Below are 22,340 nucleotides of genomic sequence, written 5' to 3'. Positions count from 1 at the left end.
GAAGGATTTGCTTGCAGCCATTTCCATGTGATGGCTTTCTTGCCTGCAGCCAAAAGTACATTAAAGAGATATTCATCCCGTGCCTACTTGAGGTGCAGAAACCTAATTTAGAATCACCTTTCTTCCCTATCTATATGTAGATAGGTAGTTGGACCTTTCTCATATTAACACCTATTTAGTTACAAAATCATGATTTTTAGTTGCTGTATTTTTGATTAACTTCGTGAGGCCATTATTGCCTAAGTAGTGGCGGGCTCGGGGATTTGTTTTTCCACAAATTGTGACTTTTAAGTGATCTGCGGTGCATATAAGATTTGCTTCCTGTGTTAATGTGTTAGTGCAACTAAGGGTTAAGTGCAGTGTGGATAAGTTTAAAAGTTTAGGGGTTGTTTTATACATTAAATGAGGTCTTGACTAACTGTGTTAGATAAGTAGTAGAGTGATGCAGATGATCACAAATTTAAGATTGTTGACCGACTATGAGGAGTATTTGCATGCCAGTACATCCCTTTTTGGTTTATGTAATTTATTACTAATTTCAATGTTACTATGCTAGGCTACAGATATAGTAACTTGTCTTTATAGTTTATCACAGCCTTTATTATTTTGTAATTTGAATTATTTCATATATTCACATTTTCTTTTAGAAATGGTATGTAGAAATATAGATTAATTGGTGTTACATCCATGTTGATTATTAATGCCCCACAGCGATCACACTCCAACTCATCAGCTATTCAAAATGAAATTATATAACCTACAGTACATAACACAAACAAAATAAAAAAAAACAATTAACAAGTACTGCTTGACTTAATGATAACTGATAACTAATAAGTAAAATTGATAAAACAACATATAACCTCTCTCACACAGCGTCAGTGGATGTCAATGATGGAGAGACTTCAGAGAACAGAGGAACTTGCTCCTCTCAGAGTGAAGGTAAAGCTGCTGTATTCTCTGGTTTGTATTGAAGCCCTGACAGACAAAGTCTCGTAAAAGTTAGAAAAATTGAAGTGTAAATAAGTTCTACTTTCTGTGTGTGACATTATGACTCCATTATGAGAGAGAAAGCTTAATTCAGTTCCTTCAAAAGAGACCCTAGAAGCTATTAAAACGTTGCTACAAAGGTCTTATTTGACATATTTATTATACTACATACTTATTTTTAGAGATGTTCCCATATAATGTTTTCCTTCCCGATACCGATTCAGATTACCGAACTTGCAGTATCGGCCGATACTGAGTACCGAACCGATACCAGCGTGATAAAAAAAAAGAAATATATATATATATAGTAATTATTCTTATTATTTAACAGCTATGACAAACTAACTGAAATCAGCTCTTCTTTGCTGCTCTAAAACAGTAGTTGGCAGTGGCAGCCATGATACATCCAGGGCGACGGCACAGTCAAGGCGACTGTTTTGGAGCAGCGATGAAGAATTGATTTCCAGTTAAACAAGTTTATTTTTTTTCTTGGTTAATAAATTATGATATAGATCGGTGCATAGACTGGCGTACTCGCCGATACCTGATCCCGAATTTTGGGCAGTATCGGACGCATTTTTGATACTGGTATCTCAACAACTCTACTTATTTTTAGATTTTTCTTTTCGTGGCTGCCTTAGAACACATAAGTTATACTTTTTTTGTATATGGCTGCCAACACCTAAACTAAAGAGGGATTTTTTTGCAGTTGGATTTGTAAGAATCAGAAATGCTTGTTAACAGCGAAACCTGTGGCCGTTAAGTCAACGAAAGTCAGCGTCGGGCTCGCGCTTGTGCTCGCTCTACATAGACATGAACGAGCATCGCTCAAAACAGTCAGGCGACACACATCAGCTAAAAGCACAATATCACTCTATATTTCACCTGCTTGGCAGTAATGTTAGCTGACCAGACGAAGGGCTCTCCCTGAATCACTGCTGATCCTAGTGTTGGCTTTTCCTGCCTCAGCCTCCCAACCGCGGCCGGAGGAAACAGGGGAGACACCGGAGTTTTGGTTGGGGATGATAACGTTTCTCGCTGCGGAGCCCCGTCACTTCACAAGACACGGGAAACCTCTGTTGGTCTGGAGGAGCTGCACCAGTTATTTCTGCACAAACGTCCACTGTACATTCACTAGATATTCTCAGAGCTAAACTAACTCTTCTGCAGTGTGGAGTGTGCGCGCATAAACGTGAGAGTGGAGCGAAATAGTGAGAACGAGCGCGGCGTGTGAGTGAAGGCAAGCAGGCAGGCAGAGGAGCAGAGGAGCAGAGACTCCGGCCCTGGAGACCAAAGTTACGGTTTCCCCCGCGTCCTCCGACCGCGGCCAACACTGTTTAGCAAGACGGGCTTCACTAGATATAACTTTGCGGTTTTGGTGCTTCCGTGTAGATTGTGTTGGCGTCTGAGTCTGAACGGCGTAGCCACACGCGAGCGTGCATGGGACACCAACCCGGATTGATTTATACGTGTAAAAAGTTACAAACAGTCCCTTTAATAACACTCAAATTTCATAGAGTAGGTAATAATTATAAAACAAGTGAGGAACGAATCAGGAACAACTTCATAATTGATGAATCGTTAATGTATACTTCTCTAATAATTCCTATTGGAGGACTATATAGTCGATAATGATAAGTTAATAGAACAGACTGGGAGATCCCATATTACTGAATTATTAAGTAATGATTATTTCTTGAATACATGTGACTTGAACATACTGACCACTTTCATGAGTCGTTCCTGATTAACTCTGAATCAGCAGCTGAGCTGCACAAAACTAGTAATGACTCATTAATTACTGATTACTTAAACGTTAGTTACTTTTTTGTGTCCCCCCAAGTAAAGTGAGACATAATACTAAATAGTTACAGAGGAGTCCCTCATTACTTCATTATTAACTCATGATTACTTACCCTTTTTATGTCCCCCTAAGTAAAGTGAGACATTACACTGAACAGTTAATCAATATCATTAAAATGTATTTCTTAAAAAAAATCTGAGACAGCAGTATTCTTAACAGGGGTTTTATGCATCATAATCAGACAACATATACACTAATATTCACATCCATGAATATTATGAAGTTGAACATCCATCCAGCACTGCAGCACATAGGTCGCTTTAAGACTGTTCACATTAGTTGAACAGTCTTAAAGCGACCTAACTTCATCACGTTAGTTAGCAGAAATGCTAACTCTAATTGTTTGCCACATAGGCTATGTTCACTTCACTCAACAGTTCTTGTTAGACACAGTTACCGTTGAGGTTAAATAAGTGATCAAATAATTTCAACTTGTACATCTGATGGCCCCAAGCAACAATTAATATGTTTATGCTGTGGGCATCGGAGACAGAAACTGTCAAAAGACCGCTATGCGATCTGAGAAAAGATATGCGCTCTGCTGGCTCTGCTGGCTCTGCTGGCTCGTGTCTAGAAGGGAACCAGCAAATTGGGGAAACTCTGGCGAGATGGTTAATGTTAGGCATTGATCATGTGTAGTTAAGGTTAGGCATTGACCTTGAATAGTTAAGGTTAGGCATTGAACTTGAATGGTTAAGGTTAGGCATTGACCTTGAATAGTTAAGGTTAGGCATTGACCTTGAATAGTTAAGGTTAGGCATTGACCTCGAATAGTTAAGGTTAGACATTGACCTTGAATAGTTAAGGTTAGGCATTGACCTTGAATAGTTAAGGTTAGGCATTGACCTCGAATAGTTAAGGTTAGACATTGACCTTGAATAGTTAAGGTTAGCCATTGACCTCGAATAGTTAAGGTTAGGCATTGACCTCGAATAGTTAGGGTTAGCCATTGACCTCGAATAGTTAAGGTTAGCCATTGACCTCGAATAGTTAAGGTTAGGCATTGACCTCGAATAGTTAAGGTTAGGCATTGACCTCGGATAGTTAAGGTTAGCCATTGACCTGGAATAGTTAAGGTTAGGCATTGACCTCGAATAGTTAAGGTTAGCCATTGACCTCGAATAGTTAAGGTTAGGCATTGACCTTGAATAGTTAAGATTAGGCATTGACTGATTATTTAAAGCACTTTGTAATCAATGGCTGTGCCAGCCCTGTTTGTTTCGGACTGTTTAAAAAGTCTGATGATAAAACTTCAGTAAAATTGATATGATAGTATCAGCAAAGTAATGGGGAGCAGTGTGAGGTTATAAAGGTGGCGCTGTAATTCTGCATGATTATGATTGCAAGTCAGCTGGTAGCCAAGTAGCTGATGAATGAGCCACTGATCTGAATCTGCGAATTCAATGTTCTGCTGTGCGCGAAATACTGTAACACAGAGACATTACTGACCGTATCAAATTTGTTTGGTTGACCATAAAGACATTTAAGCTACACAAATAAAAAACAATGACTGTTCATCTTACTTATAACGGACGTCCTTGGTATTAGTTGGCAGTCTGAAAAGCATCCAAAGCACTCTGATTGTAAGTTAAAAATCCTTTATTAACACATCGATGACCATGCGTTTCGACTCAACAACTCTGAGGAAGACAATCCCTTACCAAAAGACCATTTGTGTACTGCTTCTGCAACTGTTGGCAAATTTCAAACTACCAAATAATTTATACTTTTTGTATTTGTATTTGTGTTCAATACAGATGTGATGGTTCCAGTACCAGAGCCACAACCCATCTCATATTACCAGAAAATGCTTCAATCAAACCTTCAGAACAAGTTCATCTGTACACCAGAAGGGTCGAATAAGGATGAGCAACGTCTGGATGATATCTACACAGAGCTGTACATCACAGAAGGGGGTGGCGTACACATCAACCAACAGTATGGTATCAGGCAGATTGAGGCGCCGGTGGTGAAGCCAGCAGGAACAATTAAACCTTGTGACATGTTCAAACCCCCCTCTGGAAGATATAAACCCATAAGAACAGTGCTGACCAATGGAATCGCGGGAGTTGGAAAAACATTTCTCGTGCGCAAGTTTATGTTGGACTGGGCTGAAGGAAGAGACAATCAAGATGTGCATCTCATTTTCCCCTTCACCTTCCGCCGACTGAATTTCTTGAAGGAGAAAACATTATGCTTGGCAGAGCTCATTCATGAATGCATCAGGGAGACCAAAGACATCAAGGACGAAGCTCTTAATCACATCTTTACAACTCTGCAATCATCAGGAAACACCAACTACGACAAGAGCAAATTCAAACTTCTGTTTGTTTTGGATGGACTGGATGAGAGCCGCCTTCATCTGGACCGCTCGACCAGTGAAAATCAGGCAGTTAACTTTGATGTGACAGCGTCGATCTCAGTGGATGTGCTGCTGACAAGTCTCATAAAAAAGGAACTGCTTCCCTCTGCTCGCCTCTGGATAACCACACGACCTGCAGCAGCCCATCAAATCCCTCGAGAGTTTATCAACATCATGACAGAGGTCAGAGGGTTCACTGACCCCCAGAAGGAGGAGTACTTCAGGAAGAGATTCAGAGATGAGGAGCAGGCCAACAGAATCATCTCCCACATGAAGACATCACGAATCCTCCACATCATGTGCCACATCCCGGTTTTCTGCTGGATCACGTCTACAGTTCTGGAGGATTTGTTGGAAACCAGAGAGGGAGGAGAGCTGCCCAAGACCCTGACTGAGATGTATGCAGAATTCTTGGTGTTTCAGATTCATCAGACAAAAAAGAAGTATGGCCAAAAAAAGTGCATTCAGTACATTAAGTCATTAGCAAAACTAGCTTTCCACCAGTTGGAAAAGGGCAAGCTGATCTTCTATGAGAAAGATCTCAAAGAGAGTGGCATTGACGTCAGTGGAGCCTCGGTGTGCTCAGGAGTGTTCACAGAGATCTTCAAAGAGGAACGTGGGAGGAAGAATGATGAAGACAAGGTGTTTAGCTTCGTCCATCTGAGTGTTCAGGAGTTTTTGGCAGCTTTATATGTAGAGAGGAAAGTCATTAACAGAAACAAGAATGTGATGTGTGAGCCAGGGCAAACTTGTGGCGAACAAGTGCGAATGGTGTTCAACAAAACATCTATGACAGAAGTCCACAAATTTGCTATTGACAAGACCTTGCAGAGTCAAAATGGACACCTGGACATGTTCCTCCGATTCCTCCTGGGTCTTTCACTGAAGACCAATCAGAAATGCCTACGAGACCTAATGAAAAGGAAAAGAAGCTCAGAAACCAATCGGAAAACAGTTGAGTACATCAAGAAGAAGATCAATGAGAATCCGTCTCCAGAGAGAAGCATCAATCTGTTCCACTGCCTGAATGAACTGAATGATCGTTCTCTAGTGGAGGAGATCCAACAGTACCTGAGTTCAGGACGTCTCCCCACAGATAAACTGTCTCCTACTGAGTGGTCAGCTCTGGGCTTCATCTTACTGTCATCAGAAGACGATCTGGAAGTGTTTGACCTGAAGAAATACTCTGCTTCAGAGGAGGCTCTTCTGAGGCTGCTGCTGGTGGCCAAAGCCTCCAACAAAGTTCTGTAAGTGCACAGATAATTGCAGATACTAAGTGTATCACATGTGTTGGATTGTTCTCAACAAATTAAAGTTTTAATAAACTGATACTCACAAGATTTAGTCAACACATTGATTAGTTGATCAATTGAAAAGTCTGTCAAATTGTTTCTTCATTTTCATTGTTCCTCCACAGATCAATGCAGCCATGAAATAAATAAAGATCAGTCACATCATGGTTAATTTAAGGCTAAGGCTAATTTGTGTAAATCAGGGGTCTCCAACAAGTAGCTACCAGTAGCTCGCTACCTGTGTCTGAGTGGCTCACTAAAGGTTACAAGAATATGGACATAAATTTGACAACACAAAGACACAATCCAAACCAGTTTAAATTTCTATCTAATCAAATTCATAGACATGGCGCCCCCTTCTGACACAAAATGATTATTTGCCAATCAGCCGACAATTAAAGTTGCGCTGCTTTCAAATTTCATGACATCAGCGACACAGTAACATTAGGCAATGCTAGCAGACCAGCAAGCGTACATCAGATTTGACAATGACTGCAGAAAATAGCCAGGCCAATAAAAAGCAAAAAATATAATATTGTAATGAGGAATGGTTAATGACAAATGTGTGTCTCATTTGCGGTGCAAGAGTGTCAGTCGGTAAAAGATGTAACGTCGAGCGCCACTTCACACAAGTTCACAGCATTTTTTCATGGGACTTTCCGGCTGGTAGCAGTTTATGAACTGAAAACAACGCTTAAAAGACGACAGTCTCTGTTTACCAAACTGACGAAGAAGGCCAACGCTGCAGCAGAGGCTTCGTTTAGTGGCGCACATCCTAACGAAACAAAAAGCCATTCACCTTTGGCGGGATTCTAATAGAAGCGATGACTGCGATGACTTCAATGTTATTAAAGGACCATGAAAGTAAGACAGAAATGATGTCTGCTATTGGCGATGTACAACTTGGTGGTGCTATGTGTAGCTGTCGGCCACTTTCATTTTGTCAAATTAGCTCTCAGAGGAAAAAAGGTTGGAGACCCCTGGTGTAAAACATTGGATCCCAGAGGTGTGACTATATTATTTTAGATTTCTGATAATTGCTGTTAAATCCCAGTAATGTACATTATTTAAAAAAATAAATAAAAATCGTTCAAAAGATGTTCGAGATCATAATGCTTGAATGTTCATCTCATCAATTCAGTGAGGACAACCACAGAAATGTGGTTTGTTTTATATTGTCGTGTACATTGTTGAAGCAACAGTTTCAGTGTTTGTGTTAATCTCTAACTCTCCTTCAGGCTGAGTGGCTGTAATCTGTCGGAGAGAAGCTGTGAAGCTCTGTCCTCAGTTCTCAGCACCCAGTCCTCTAGTCTGAGAGAGCTGGACCTGAGTAACAACGACCTGCAGGATTCAGGAGTGAAGCTGCTCTGTGTTGGACTGGAGAGTCCACACTGTACACTGGAGACTCTCAGGTCAGATCTCACTCTGTTGCTTTTGTGTAACGCTTTGTTGTACTTCAAACATTAAATGCTCTATTAAGTGGGTTCTCAATCTTACTGAAACAATTATGGGACAGGGTTGATGTTGTATGTCAGGGTTCAATGCATTATTTTTCAATATGTGAAGGGGTGTGTGTTCAAGCTAAAACATGGGTGATAGGTTGTTCTTTAAGCACACGAACCAAAGTGAAAGTTCTGTATCATATAATAGTTTTTACCTTTTTTTCATCTGTGAAACAGGTGGGAAAAAAAAATTTGCCAGGTGAAAAGAAAAGTTTTGCCAGGATCATTTGCCAGTTGTTGTGGTTGTAATACTCATTTGCACGCCAAACTAAAGGTACACAATAGTCTGTGTTAGCAAGTTATGTAAATTAAACATTAATGCTTTTAGTCCTATTTAAAACATAGGGTAGTGATGCACTTCAGCCTCTTGTGGACGAAATGAGTATTACAACAACAAACACGTTTTTTCACCTGGCAAACATTTTTTCCCACCTGTTTCAAAGATGATTTTTTTTTTTTTTTTTAGTAACTGCCTCTCAGGGCTTCCATAAGAAACTGTTTGTTTCATACAATAATAGGTTTTAGTTGAAGCCCCCCTTACTTGTATCTAACAAAAGCTGAGCCCGCTCATCACCCTCAAAAAAATGTACAAATCCTCGAACAAAATCCTCAATTTGAATAAGGTGATTCAGTTTGATTCAAATGAGTTAGTCTTTTTTAAATTAAATTAACTTTCTTTAATGGATACAACTCGTCAGTTTCGTCAACATGAATAAAGTGATGACATCTTGACGGATTCACCAAGTGATTGCAGATACATGATATGATCTCTTTTTTGTAACAACTTAATTGATTTACTATAATAGTGTTAGAGCTGAAATAGATTTTTTGTTATTGTGGTTAAATAAATGTAATTTGTGGTGTTGTTAGATTGCTGCGAGACCGCCCCGTTAATACAGGTGCAGGCCTCTTTTCAATGTGATGGACGTGCAGAGTTTGTTTTCACATTCATCTGCTGAAAGGGGATTGTTTCTTTGTGTTCACCTGAAATTTCTGCAATTTACACAAGTATGATGTGGAAACTTGAAGCCTCTAGTGCACATACTTATAGACTAATGGACTTTTCAGGGAAGTAGCTGACGTTTTGTTTCCAACTTGTTTCAATATAACAGGCTCTGGATTTTTAATTGAGGGACAACAATGTGGAAAACTCATATCAGACAAAAAAAATTATTCTGTCAGAGGTTCTCATTATAACACTGATTCCCCATTGCTGAAACAAGCATGGATTTTTGCTAACTAAACTATATGAAAGACTATGTTTTTGATGACTATTTGTCTGCACTTTCCATCATTAGAACAATCCACAATGAACCTTGTTCACTGACACTGAATATATCTGGTATGTAAAAGCAAAACAAGGAATCATTATTATTGAATATTCTTTGTTTCTATTTCAGGTTGAGTCAAACTTGGCTTACAATGAAATGCTGTCCGGAGCTCTCATCAGTTCTCAGCTCTAAGTCCTCCCGTCTGAGAGAGCTGGACCTGAGTAACAATGACGTGCAGGATCCAGGAGTGAAGCTGGTCTCTGTTGGACTGGAGAGTCCACACTGTACACTGGAGACTCTCAGGTCAGATCATTCTGTTGGAATTTTGTGTAGCACAATGTGTCTCCATTTTACTGGGCTTTCATTTGAAAATGAAGCAGCAGGAAACATTTAAAAACATTTCACCTGGAGATGGAATTTACAACCAACTCAGTTTTATTATTATTAGTTTACGCTAGCCAGCTAGAGCTGATAAAGTCTGCAAACAACAGTCACTCACTGCAGCCTGCAAAATCCACAGTTGTCTGCTAGAGGTTCACAGAGAAATTATGTCAGAACTTCACATCAGTTCTCAGGTCTGAAGGAACTGGCCTTCTACCTCCAAGAGGTCAAGGCCCAGTTACGTGTTGGTTAATCTTGTGTGACAAAGAGAATTTCCAAACAGACGGGTTAAAGCATAATAATACAATTTATTCCGAACAATCAATGTTGCATAAGTAAAAATAAAAGAGTTTACAGATATCTGGATCCAACCTACGTGTCCCTGACAACATACAGTGCATGGGTCAGTTCGCGAAGTCTGAACCCCGAGCTATCCCTGATCCAGCCTATTCATGGTTTACACAATATTAATATTCATGAGCTTATGGCACGTGATGTTTCTGCTGCATGTCTTCTTCTTCTGTTATCTCCTTCTGACTCCTTCCTCCCTTTGGCCTTGAAAAAGAAGAACAGCACCTCCCTCTCCTCTCTTTCCCCACAATTCACTCTATTCATAAGAAATCCGACAGTCAGGTTATTGTAGATCATAGTAAGCACTTTTGTACATAATAAATCCAACAGGTCCCAGTCCTCTAGTCTGAGAGAGCTGGACCTAGAAGCAAGATCTTCCATTACCAATCAGTAACTCATCAATAGAACAAGGAAATTCTAAAATTGAGAAGCTTTTTTTTTTTTTTTTTACTTTGTAGACAATATAAACTGTATCTGTATTTCTTTTTCACTAACTCTTCTTCAGGCTGAGTGGCTGTAATCTGTCAGAGAGAAGCTGTGAAGCTCTGTCCTCAGTTCTCAGCTCTCAGTCCTCTAGTCTGAGAGAGCTGGACCTGAGTAACAACGACCTGCAGGATTCAGGAGTGAAGCTGGTCTGTTTTGGACTGGAGAGTCCACACTGTACACTGGAGACTCTCAGGTCAGATCTCACTCTGATGCTTTTGTGTAACACTGTATTGTGCCTCAATTATTTAAGGATCAGTGTGTAGGATCTGGCGGTATCTAGCAGTGAGGTTGCAGATTGCAACCAACTGAAGCCTCTCCTATGTGCCAAGCGTGTAGGAGAACTATGGTGTCTGGCGCAAAAACACGAATGGCCCTATCTATTGCCAGCTGTTGTACTGTATGAGTAGCGTAGGTTATTTGGAGCAGAGCCAGTATGTAGAGTGTATGTGGGAAGTGAGTTGTGAAGCAAGAGAGAGAGAGCGGTGGCAATGGGAGCGAGTAACGTTATCGGGTTTGTCTGTTCTCAGCTTCTGTAAAAACAACATGGCGGACTCCCTAAAGAGGACCCGCTCCGTATGTAGATATAGATGGCTCATTCTAAGGCAGTGGTTCCCAACCTGGGATCCAGGCCCCCCCTTAGGGGGGTGACAAAGATCACTGGGAGTGCCCCAGGATTTGTCAGCTCTGAGGTTGTCAAAATTAGATTTGCTCATGTATAACTAAAATCATAATAACACACTTACTGGATAATTTCTATTTAAAAAGATTTATTTTTTGCTACTTAGTAGCAAAATCTGCTTCAATCCATATTTGTGGTCATTTAGCCTTTTGGCTAGTAGGGGGGCGTCAAGGAAAATAGGTTGGGAACCACTGGTCTAAGGTAACAAAAACTCAACAATTCTTATTTTCAGATGATTATGCACTAAAGAAAACATACTAATTAATATGATATTCCATTTCTGTCACTAGATTTCCTTAATTTGTTACACACTGTTCCTTTAAATGTCTAGTTTTGCATTGCATGCTTATTGCTGCAACAGAACTTTATTTTTCATGATAATTACAAAATTATACATGACTTTTTCTTTGGTTTCAACTATGTTCTTAATCTGGACCACGTTCAGATCATCAAATGTTCGCACTTTGAATCATAAAAACATTCAACAAATGTTCTTGATAAATACTCTAAACGGAACCAGGACAGTGACTTTAAATTTTGGCATTGAGGATAAAATTTGGCGCTGAAAACAAAACCTGAACTTAAAAAAGAAACATTTGCATTGAAACATTAGTATTGGAAAAAGTTCCACTGGAAAATAAAACACAAGCATTAAAAAACATTTAATTTTTATATTTTTGCATTCGGTTGTGGTTTTCCAGTTCAGGTCTGGTTTTGAAAGCCAAATTTTATTTTCAATGGCTAAATTTAAAGTTACTGTCCTGGCTCCACAGTCTACAGTTCTGAGACCCTAAACTGAAAATAGGAAAATATCTTTTACTTATTTAGGATGAGTCAAACCAGGCTCACAAAGAAATGCTGTCAGGAGTTCACCTCACTTCTCAGCTCCCAATCCTCCCGTCTGAGAGAGCTGGACCTGAGTAACAACGACCTGCAGGATTCAGGAGTGAAGCTGGTCTCTGCTGGACTGGAGAGTCCACAATGTACACTGGAGACTCTCAGGTCAGTATTCATCATTTATTTAACAGATGGCCATTTAAATGGTAATGGTACATATAAGTTGATGTCACTGATGATATCTAACAATTGTATAATTCAGAGTATACTCAAAAACACTGACGTAACAGCTCTCTGCAAGAAATTTGAGAAATGTTGTAGTATTTTTTAAACTTCTGCAGTAAATTCACCCTAACAAGGAAAAGGACACCCATTGATACATAAAAAAAAAAACCTCTATCTAATCTATATGTGTCTATGTCTACATGGGGGCGGGGGTATGTGTCCAGGCTGTCTGGCTGTCTGATCACAGAGGAAGGCTGTACTTCTCTGGCTTCAGCTCTGAGATCCAACCCCTCCCATCTGAGAGAGCTGGACCTGAGCTACAATCATCCAGGAGACTCAGGAGTGAAGCTGCTTTTTGCTGGACTGGAGGATCCACACTGGAGACTAGAAACTCTCAGGTATGAACGAACAACAAGAACTCACACTCTGTGGCCATGTTCAGATCTGGCGTTAGAATGTGACTCCACATGCGTCTCCAGTGACCACTTGTGATCCGATCTCACTTCCCCGCTCTATATACAAATAAACACGTAGTAAACACATGGCTAATACAGCAGACACTGTGACGTAATATTATAGGAATGTCAGTAGTAATATATTACATATTTGTGAATTTGGGTACATTTCATTAACATCAAAATAAAATGTTATTTTACTGCCGGTCCCCAAGGACCTCCATGCCTCCGACACGGTAGAGAGCTTCAGAGAGCCGGGGATGAGAGAGAGTGAGCGGGCGAGCGGGCAGGTGGGCGCCAGCTCCGTGCAAAACACCGGAATAAAAAACACAGACACATCACCGACAGTATGATAAAAATGTACTTCTCGTGTCTAATCTGATAGTCTGTAGATATGTAGCCTGTAGATAAGATATATTTGAATAAAATACAGTTACCAGTACCGACAGAATACAGTAGAGCACGGAAGCTGTTTACATGTCACAAGGCAGACAAGCTCTCACGTCTGCCTGTCTATTCACATGAGGAGTGCAGAGACCCGCGGATCCAAGCAGGATGTCAGTTGAGTAGGCGGTCCTTAATGTGGCCCAGGACACATTCACATACACACTGCTAAAAGAATGTGACCATATGTGGCCCAGACCACCTCTGAATGTGGTCTGTGATCGGATCTCAATGCGTTCACACCTGTACTTTAAGCTGTCCACTTGTGATCCGATCACTCAGGATGCATGTTAATACCAGGTCTGAACAGGGCCTATCTCTGTGTCACAATGGCAAGCTGAGGACTGTTGGTTCACAGTCTGTACCAGCAGCACTGCTGATAACAGTGAAGACAGTCACTGATGTTACTGAGAGTCCCTGTCCCCACTGAGACTGACCTCCTAACTGGTCTAATACCGGATCAGGATTCAGTGGTGGTTATACAACAACAACTACGACTCTCGGGATTCCTGTTGTGACTTGAGTTAAAAGGGATATCATTAGAAAAGTATATATCATATATTTTTATTCTTATCAGTCATGTAGCTTCTCTCAGGACTTTGTTCAGACTGCAGCATTCTGAATGAGCTGCAGATATCTGAGTTTGTTTTAAAGAGACTGACTCCTGTCCTAAATCTGAGAGAAGGTTTATGAAGATCATTGATGAGGAAGCTTCTGAAGGTTCATTCTGACTTTGTTTCTTCCTCCAGGATGGAAGATGGTGGAGAGCAGAGGCTGAAACCTGGTCTGAGGAAGTGTAAGTGTGTGTTCACTTTAAAGTAGTTTAAATCAAAAGCTTGTGTATCTGCATTCAGTTCTCAGTTTCAAAGAAGTGTTAGATGATAAACTGCTGCTGTATTGTGTCTTGTTCTCTCTATCAGATGCCTGTGAACTCACACTGAACAGAAACACAGTAAACAGAAACCTCAAACTGTCTGACAACAACAGGAAGGTGACAGCAGCGAGAGAGAAGCAGCCATATCCTGATCATCCAGACAGGTTCGACTTCTGGTTCCAGCTGATGTGTTGTAATGATCTAACTGGTCGCTGTTACTGGGAGGTCGAGAGGAGAGGAGATGTCGATGTATCAGTGAGTTACAGAGGAATCAAGAGGAGAGGAAAGAGCAACGACTGCTGCTTTGGAGGAAATAATCAGTCCTGGAATCTTCTCTGCTCTGATGTTGAAGGTTACTCTGTCAGTCATAATGACATAACTACAAGCCCCTCCTCCTCCTCCTCCTCTGTTTCTAACAGAGTAGGAGTGTATGTGGACTATCCTGCTGGCATTCTGTCCTTCTACAGAGTCTCCTCTGACACACCGATCCACCTCTACACCTTTAACACCACATTCACCAAACCTCTTTATCCTGGGTTTGGGTTTGGGTGCCCTGGTTGCTCAGTGACTCTGTGTTCACTGTAAAAGGAAGAATCTCCTCCTGTGTAGAGAAACACTCACGCATGCTGACAAACACACACAAACACACACACACACACAATCTTTTTCCAAGTCATATTAACTCAAAGTTAAGAGAAAAATGTTTTGTTTTAAGATTAAGATAAGATAAGCCTTTATTGATCCCCAGAGGAGAAATTCAGGTGTTGAAGCTGCACAAGGACAGAAATAAGTACAGATTTACAGAGAAAGCTAAAAAAAGAAAAGAAAAAAAGAATAATAATTAGAATTGTAAAGACTAGAAAATACCGCCTTGGGGTTGTACGCCTCCGACAACCAATCAAGTTTACAATTTGAGTTATGGCCAAAATGTGAACGTGTTAATATATGGCCGTGTTTTTTCTGTGAGGTCACATTGACCTTGACCTTTGACCATCAAAATATAATCAGTTCATCCTTGCGTTCAAGTAGACGTTTGTGCCAAATTTGAAGATATTCCCTCCAGGCGTTCCATTCACAAGAATGGGACGGACGGATGGACGGACAACTCAAAAACATAATGCCTCCAGCCACAGCTGTCGCAAGCGTGGAGGCATAATAAATAATAGGAATACAATAAAAATAGAAACTAAAAAAGAGCAATTAGACTCAAAATTACAATACAATATACAAACAGTACCCACGACCAGAGTATGTACAGAGTACATACTTTAACTATTAGTTCAATACTGTCTCAAACAAAGTGACATTGTGGTGTGGTTAGTAGTAGAGTATAAAATAGTATATGTAAAGTAATATGATGCCACCAACTATAACAGTGTACACCAGAATAGTATATAATATAGTAAATATAGTGTGGGATATAAAGTAAAATGGTGAAAAAAATATATATTTAACATAATGTATAGTAAGTATAGCACAGAATATTAAGTATAATAAAGTACAGTATGAGAATAGTATAGTTTATAATATATCATGAAAAATACAATTACAACAACTACTACTACTAAAAATACATATGTATAGTATAACATAATAATACACATAATACATGATAAAAACTATATGTATTCGTGTGCAATATTTGCAAATCAATCCAACAGAGAAAGATAGGGAGAGTGTGCCAGACACTGTGGGAACTGTGTGTGTGTTTATGATATTTGTTGAATGCAGTATGTGTCTGTGATTTTAAATACCTTGATTTAAATAATGTATGTTTTCATTCAGTCTTTGAAGGTAAAGATAAAGATTTTAGTTGGAGTTTTCTTTACAGTCTTATTTTTTTCCACATATAAATAAGTACAGAATGTTTTTCCAGTGAAATTACAGGGTTTCACACATATGCATATACTGTATCTTATAATCTTATATAATATTCTAAAGATATATATCAGTGATCTCGGGTTTAATTTACATCCTCATCAGATGAACAGTGTAGGGACCTTTTTTAAACAAGCGGGACCAATTTGAGGGGACTGAAAGTAACTAAAAAAAAGACATTTCAGATGTTTTTTGCATCATTTTAGACACATTTCTCCAACATTCAGCCTGAAATATTTGGTATCTTTGGAAAATTTGGGATCTCCACTAGAATTTAAAATGAGGTTCTGTAGGATTGAACAATGTTTGGCTGAGCAACATGGATTTGTAAAGATGCAGTCCCCAGAGGGTTCACCAAAATTCTGTGAATCCCCTCCAAAGTCATCATCATTTAAAATAAAACAGTAACTCTGATATCAAGCTGAGGGTGTTGACTGTGACTTTTTTGCCAGCTTCGTGTCGGAACTCGTTCATCATGAATCTCGAATTTTCATGAGCCACTTTTGGATCAAAACGGTTTTGCCTTCTGGGACAAGTGTCATCTAAAAAAAAACATGTCATGCAGTAGTGTTGATGTAGTAATGTACAATGTTGGGTGGGTTTTTACTAAAAATCACATGACAAAGAGGAACCCAGATAAACTGATGTCGTAATTTCACTTCTACGTCAGACACAGCTGACTGTATTTCCTCATTCTTCATTTCTTGTAAACTTACTTGACTTAAATGCAGCCAGACTGCAGAGTGACCGGACACTGATGTGGTCGACACGTTCTAATATTCTCTAAACCTTCAGGTGAGAGCCTTGAGTTTTTCTTTATATACTTCCTCTCATTATCTTTGTTCCTTTTTCCCTGATGATGGGCCTTGAGGCTAAACAAACAAAAAAAAAAAAATTGTGGAAGATTTGTGTATGAATTTGAAATTTGAAATTTATATATGTTTGAAAATTTGAGTGTTATTAGTGTAACACAAATGTGATGTTGTATATAGTATGTATGTGATACATTAATGTACATGATTTCGGACCCCAGGAAGACTAGCTGGTGCCATTGGTATCAGCTAATGGGGATCCTTTTTAATTAAATAAATAAATAAATTATGTAGATAACTTTGTAGATACATTTGTAATGTGATGTGAAGCTGACACTCTCTTTTAATTCCATGTGGCAATGCAATGTTGGTCTGTCTCACAGGCGGATAAGATATGCTTTTATTTATACCTAGAGGGGAAATTCCAGAAGTAAAAATGTGAACTATACAACAGTAATTACAGACAAAGTTAAGAGGTAAAGTGACAGTGGTGTAGTTTATAGCATCAAGTCTAGTATATATGTAAACAGTGTAAACCAGAATAATATATAATGTGTTTAAGTAATGATACTTAGTGTTGTCTGTATTAATTTGCAACATAATAGAAATACAATGTAGTATATAATGTAGTAAGACAGTATAACATATTAACATAGTATAGTAGGGGATATAAGATAGAGTATAAGGTGCAGTGTAAAAATAATATAGTATAATGTAGTATACTACAGCAGTATAACAGAATATTAAATGTAAATGGACTTGCATTTATATAGCGCTTTTCTAGTCTTCTGACCACTCAAAGCGCTTTACACTACACGTCACAAATTCATACACTGATGGCAGAGGCTACTAAGGTGCCAACTTTGCCCATCAGGATTTAATTTAAATACTCATTCACACACCGATGGCTATGCCTTCGGTAGCAATTTTTGGGGTTAAGTGTCTTGCTCAAGGACACATCGACATGTGACCCGGAGCAGTTGGGGATCGAACCACCGACCTTCCGATTGGTGGACAACCTGCTCTAGCCCCTGAGCCACAGCCTTGTAATATGTAATATGGTGTAATATGGCACAGTATGGTAAAGTTTTTCCAGAGAAATATCATCTTACTCCACAGTTTTTGTAAATGGGATGTACTATGTAAGGGATAATGGACAGCGAGCCGGTCACTGTTGTGAAAGAATCCCAGTCGTTTTTGGTCCCATGAGGTTGGCACGGGTTACCATGGTTACACGTCTCCAACCGGCAAGGAGGCTCTCAGGAAGGAAGTGACGACGTAAATTACTGCTCAGTGCGTCCGAAAAGATTCATACTACTGTTATTTATTCACACTAAAGTATGTTGACGCTGACTTTCGTTGACTTAACGGCCACAGGTGTCGCTGTTAACAAGCATTTCTGATTCTTAAAAACAGTCCCTTTAAGACATTTATTTTGGTATTTTCCGTCGAACGGTACTGTTTTATTTTGAAAGATAACCTGGTCTCGAACAACACAAACAATGGTAGAAACATCACCGGTAGTAGAGCTCACCGTAGGCTATTTAATGTTGAGTAAAAAGTGTTTAACAATGGTGAAACCTTAGATAAGCTCCAATTGAGGCCGTAACAAGGTAAGTTAATTTGTTAATACTTATCTTTGTAAAGGTTTACAGTTACTTTTTACTTGATGTTAGCGAACCTGAAAAGTAAACATTAACTTTGGAGTTACGCTAGCTGAACGGCTACAAAGGGTTAAATAATATTGGTGATAGCTAACGTTAGTTGGATGATTTATTCTAGACTGACTGTATAAGGTTAGGTTGAAGATATCTATGTTAAATCGGCATTTACCTTTGACTTGATGTATTTAGCTAACTGTCTGTTAAAGGCTGATCTTCAATCAATCAATAATGTCAAAGAAAAGCAGGTCATAGTGATGTGTTGGTCACGAATGAGCCGGTTCAATGAGCCGACTCTTTTAAGTTAAGATAAGATCCGGCTCCCGTCCGAGAGCCGTTTTTTTTTTCTTTTTTATTAAATCATGACAGAATAATAGGACAATTTTCTCCGCGCCACGGGCACTCCATGCACTGACTGTGACTGAATGTTGTGTTAATGACGTCCGTGCAACCAATCAGGTCATGACAGGCAAGGATCATACCATCAAGCATGGAGGGGCGGGGGTGCAGGGTGCGCTGACCGTCTACAGGTACAAAGCAGGAGGGAGAGGAGGAGAGAAAGAGAGAGAGGAGTGTGGTGCGCGAATAGCAGACAAGATGAGTGACAGTCGGAAACGAAGCAGCATGTAAAATTATGATATTCTGGAAATTATACGGTTTAGTATAATTATATTGAATAATTTAAGTGATATATGTGCACACATACTAATCATAGGTCAAAACAGCGCTAAATTTGGCTGAATTATAAAAGGCAGAAGTTTTAAAATGAAGAGCCGTTTGGGCGCCGAAAGAGCCGGCTCTTCTTTGTGAGCTGAGCCAAATGATCTGGTTCACCAAAAAGAAACGAAATTCCCATCACTTAGGTCAGCCTCTCTAACTTTCACTTTCTCTCTCTTGTTGTGACGCAGAATATTTTCTCCCTCCAGACAAAAAAGGTAAAAAAGCGTGTTTTTAATGTAAATGTTTCATGTCTAATTTCTGTGTTTTCTTCTGTAATGACTCGTGTTATCTGACAGTTTGTGCTTTTAGACTCAATCATCAGAGTAAGAACTGGTTGAATGTGTGAGAAGTTTCCAGGTTGTTGGTCGACAGGATCAACCGCTCGGCTCTTGTGTTTTTAAGGTCAGTAATCAGTGTGAAAGCTTCTTTATAGTTACAGTAGTTTGTTTGTTTGTTTGTTTGTCAAAAAACAATTTAAAATTGAGTCACAAACGGCCATAAAGATCTGAATACAAGGCACTAGCCTATGAGGGGGGGAAGTAACAACAATGGAGGTGATGAAGATGTTTGTGAATTGAAAAATTTGAGCCATAAAAATGGATGTGAAATGAAAACTGGTGTGATAAAGTGATTTGATTAATTTAATTTGTCTAAAACAGTCGTGATATGATGAAAACAGAGCCATGTTTAATAATTTTCACCATCTTACATTTTTATTTTTATTATTTTATTTAAAGGGACTGTTTGTAAGAATCAGAAATGCTTGTTAACAGCGACACCTGTGGCCGTTAAGTCAACGAAAGTCAGCGTCGGGCTCGCGCTTGCTCGCTCTAAATAGACATGAGCGAGCATCGCTCAAAACAGGGAGGCGACACACGTCAGCTAAAACCACAATATCACTCTATATTTCACCTGCTTGGCAGTGATGTTAGCTGACCAGACGGAGGTCTCTCCATGAATCACTGCTGATCCTAGTGTTGGCTTTTCCTGCTTCAGCCTACCGACCGTGGTCAGAAGGAACAGGGAGACACCGGAGTTTTGGTCGGAGACGATAACGTTTCTCGCTGCGGAGCCCTGACACTTCACAAGACAAGGGAAATCTCTGTTGGTCTGGAGGAGCTGCAGCATTTATTTCTGCACAAACGTCCACTGTACATTCACTAGATATTCTCAGAGCTGCGAAGTCTTCTGCAGTGTGGAGTGTGCGCGCATGAACGTGAGGTGGAGTGAGCAGCGGAGCAGAGTAGAGCAGAGTAGAGCAGAGACTCCGGCCCTGGAGACCAAAGCTACGGTCTCCCCCACGTACTCCGACTGCCGTCAACACTGTTTAACAGACGGGCTTCACTAGATACAACCAAGAGGTTTTGGTGCTTCTGTGTAGTTTGTGTTGGAGTCTGATGGTACGTGTTCACAGGGAGTCTGAACAGCGTAGCCACACGCGAGCGCGAATATGCGAGGGCGCATGGGAAACCGACCCGGTAGAGTTGTACGTGTAAAAAGTTACAAACAGTCCCTTTAACCTTTATTTAACCAGGTTAGTCCCATTGAGATTAAGAACCTCTTTTCCAAGGGAGACCTGGCCAAGACGGTCAGCAGCAAGAACACAAAGTTGCAGACAAAGACACAAATAAAATTCAATTCACAAACTCTAAAACACTAACATTTGCATTAAAAGAGAACTATCTAAAGACAAATGGGGGACATTCCTCATTCACAACACAGAATGGCCATTTACAATTTAAGGAAAGTGGCCTCAAAAAGGTGCAAATAACAAAAAAATAACTGAAGAAAAAGGTAGTGATGAAAATGGATGTATGAATTAAAAAATGGAGGTGATGAAAATGTATGTGAATTGAAAAATAGAGTGAGAAATTGAAAATTGATTTGATGAACTTTGACGATATACTTGAAGCAGTGTTACTCTGATAGTCATCTGTTGACCATTCATCAATCACAACACCCAACTCACATTTAGCATGTTGTTTACAACACACAAATCTTGTTACTTTCGCCTTATCGAACACTCTCCACTTACGCCCTGTTCAGACCTGGTGTTAACATGCATCCTGGGTGATCTGGCTTCAACACAACACACACACAGAGCTTTGACTGTGAATAATGTTGGTGGAGTGACCTGAGTGCTGAGCTCTGACATGGGGAACAATCATGTACAATAGGTCCTGTTCAGACCTGGTGTTAACATGCGTCCTGAGTGATCGGATCACAAGTGGACAGCTCTGAGTACAGGTGTCAACACACTCAAGACACATTGAGGACATATTGAGATCCGATCACTGAGACCACATTCAGAGGTGGTCTGAGCCGCATATGGCCACATTCTTTTAGCATTGTGTACGCAAATGTGTCCTTGGCCACATTAAGGACTGTCTACTCAACTAACTGGGATCTGCGGGTCTCTGCGCTCCTCAGGGGAATAGACAGGCAGACGCAAGCGCTTCTCTGCCTCGTGACATGGAAATGGCCTCTGTGCTCTACTGTTTACCCCACTGTTGCCTGGCAAAGTCAGCGGTGCCGGCGGCATGGAGGTCCCCGAGGACCGGCGGTAAAATAACCTTTTATTTTAATGTAAATAAAATGTACCCAAGTTCACGAATATGTAGGATATTACTACTGACATTCATGTAATATTGTATCACAACGTCTGCTGTATTAGTCATGTGTTTACTACGTGTTTATTTGCATATAGAGCGGGGAAGTGAGATCAGATCACAAGTGGTCACTCAAGACAAATGTGGAGACACATTCTAAAATCAGGTGTGAACAGACGTACTTAAAGCTGTCCACTTGTGACCGGATCACTCAGGACGCATGTTAACACCAGGTCTGAACAGGGCCTATGTGCAGACATTCGCCTGCACTGTAGTCAGTTGGCGTTGTTTTTGATTGACATTTTGGGCAGAAGTAAGAAAAAGTCTCATACATTTTCATCAATTCCATTATTAATTCGTACGCATTTTCATCGCTTCCATTTTCTTCAATTAATTTTTGTTACTTGCACCCTTGAGGCCACTTTCCTTAAATGAGAAATGGAAATTTTGTGTTGTGAACGATGAATGTCAGATGGTGAAAATGATGAAACAGTTTCAGTCAAATCGGCTATAAATTAATCAAATCACTTGATAATTTATCACTCCATTTTTTAATTCACATGCATTTTCATCACCTCCATTTTTTATCAATTCATTTTCGTTACTTCCACCCCTCTTACACTCCAGGTTTGTGTGCTGTGTTCATC

At 39.9% G+C, this 22,340-nt stretch overlaps 2 protein-coding genes and 1 long non-coding RNA gene across 3 annotated transcripts in view; 2 read left to right on the top strand and 1 right to left on the bottom strand.

Annotated features, from left to right (window-relative positions):
• The window catches only part of LOC119485899 (NACHT, LRR and PYD domains-containing protein 12-like), a 22,247-nt gene extending 5,681 nt beyond the window's left edge, over positions 1-16,566 (top strand). The window contains exons 3-11 of the mRNA XM_037765731.1: positions 877-942; positions 4,612-6,463; positions 7,747-7,920; positions 9,411-9,584; positions 10,519-10,692; positions 12,007-12,180; positions 12,465-12,638; positions 13,889-13,935; positions 14,060-16,566. Coding sequence (XP_037621659.1) covers positions 877-942; positions 4,612-6,463; positions 7,747-7,920; positions 9,411-9,584; positions 10,519-10,692; positions 12,007-12,180; positions 12,465-12,638; positions 13,889-13,935; positions 14,060-14,598 — 3,374 coding nt within the window. The 3' untranslated portion in view covers positions 14,599-16,566. The remainder of the gene's footprint in view (positions 1-876; positions 943-4,611; positions 6,464-7,746; positions 7,921-9,410; positions 9,585-10,518; positions 10,693-12,006; positions 12,181-12,464; positions 12,639-13,888; positions 13,936-14,059) is intronic.
• LOC119485968 overlaps positions 1-22,340 on the bottom strand; it is a 23,745-nt gene extending 1,405 nt beyond the window's left edge. The window contains exons 1-2 of the long non-coding RNA XR_005206409.1: positions 22,185-22,340; positions 5,345-5,349 (exon numbers count right to left, since the gene is read on the bottom strand). This is a non-coding gene — a long non-coding RNA (uncharacterized LOC119485968). The remainder of the gene's footprint in view (positions 1-5,344; positions 5,350-22,184) is intronic.
• LOC119485897 (NACHT, LRR and PYD domains-containing protein 3-like) overlaps positions 16,604-22,340 on the top strand; it is a 65,254-nt gene continuing 59,517 nt past the window's right edge. The window contains exons 1-3 of the mRNA XM_037765729.1: positions 16,604-16,686; positions 19,273-19,299; positions 19,381-19,486. The gene's annotated coding sequence lies outside the window, so the exon portion shown is untranslated. The remainder of the gene's footprint in view (positions 16,687-19,272; positions 19,300-19,380; positions 19,487-22,340) is intronic.

Source organism: Sebastes umbrosus, chromosome 3 (assembly GCF_015220745.1).
Source record: "Sebastes umbrosus isolate fSebUmb1 chromosome 3, fSebUmb1.pri, whole genome shotgun sequence".
NCBI lineage: Eukaryota > Metazoa > Chordata > Actinopteri > Perciformes > Sebastidae > Sebastes > Sebastes umbrosus.
The sequence above is the reverse complement of the archived record's forward strand: the minus strand, read 5'-3'. Positions and strand labels throughout refer to the sequence as shown.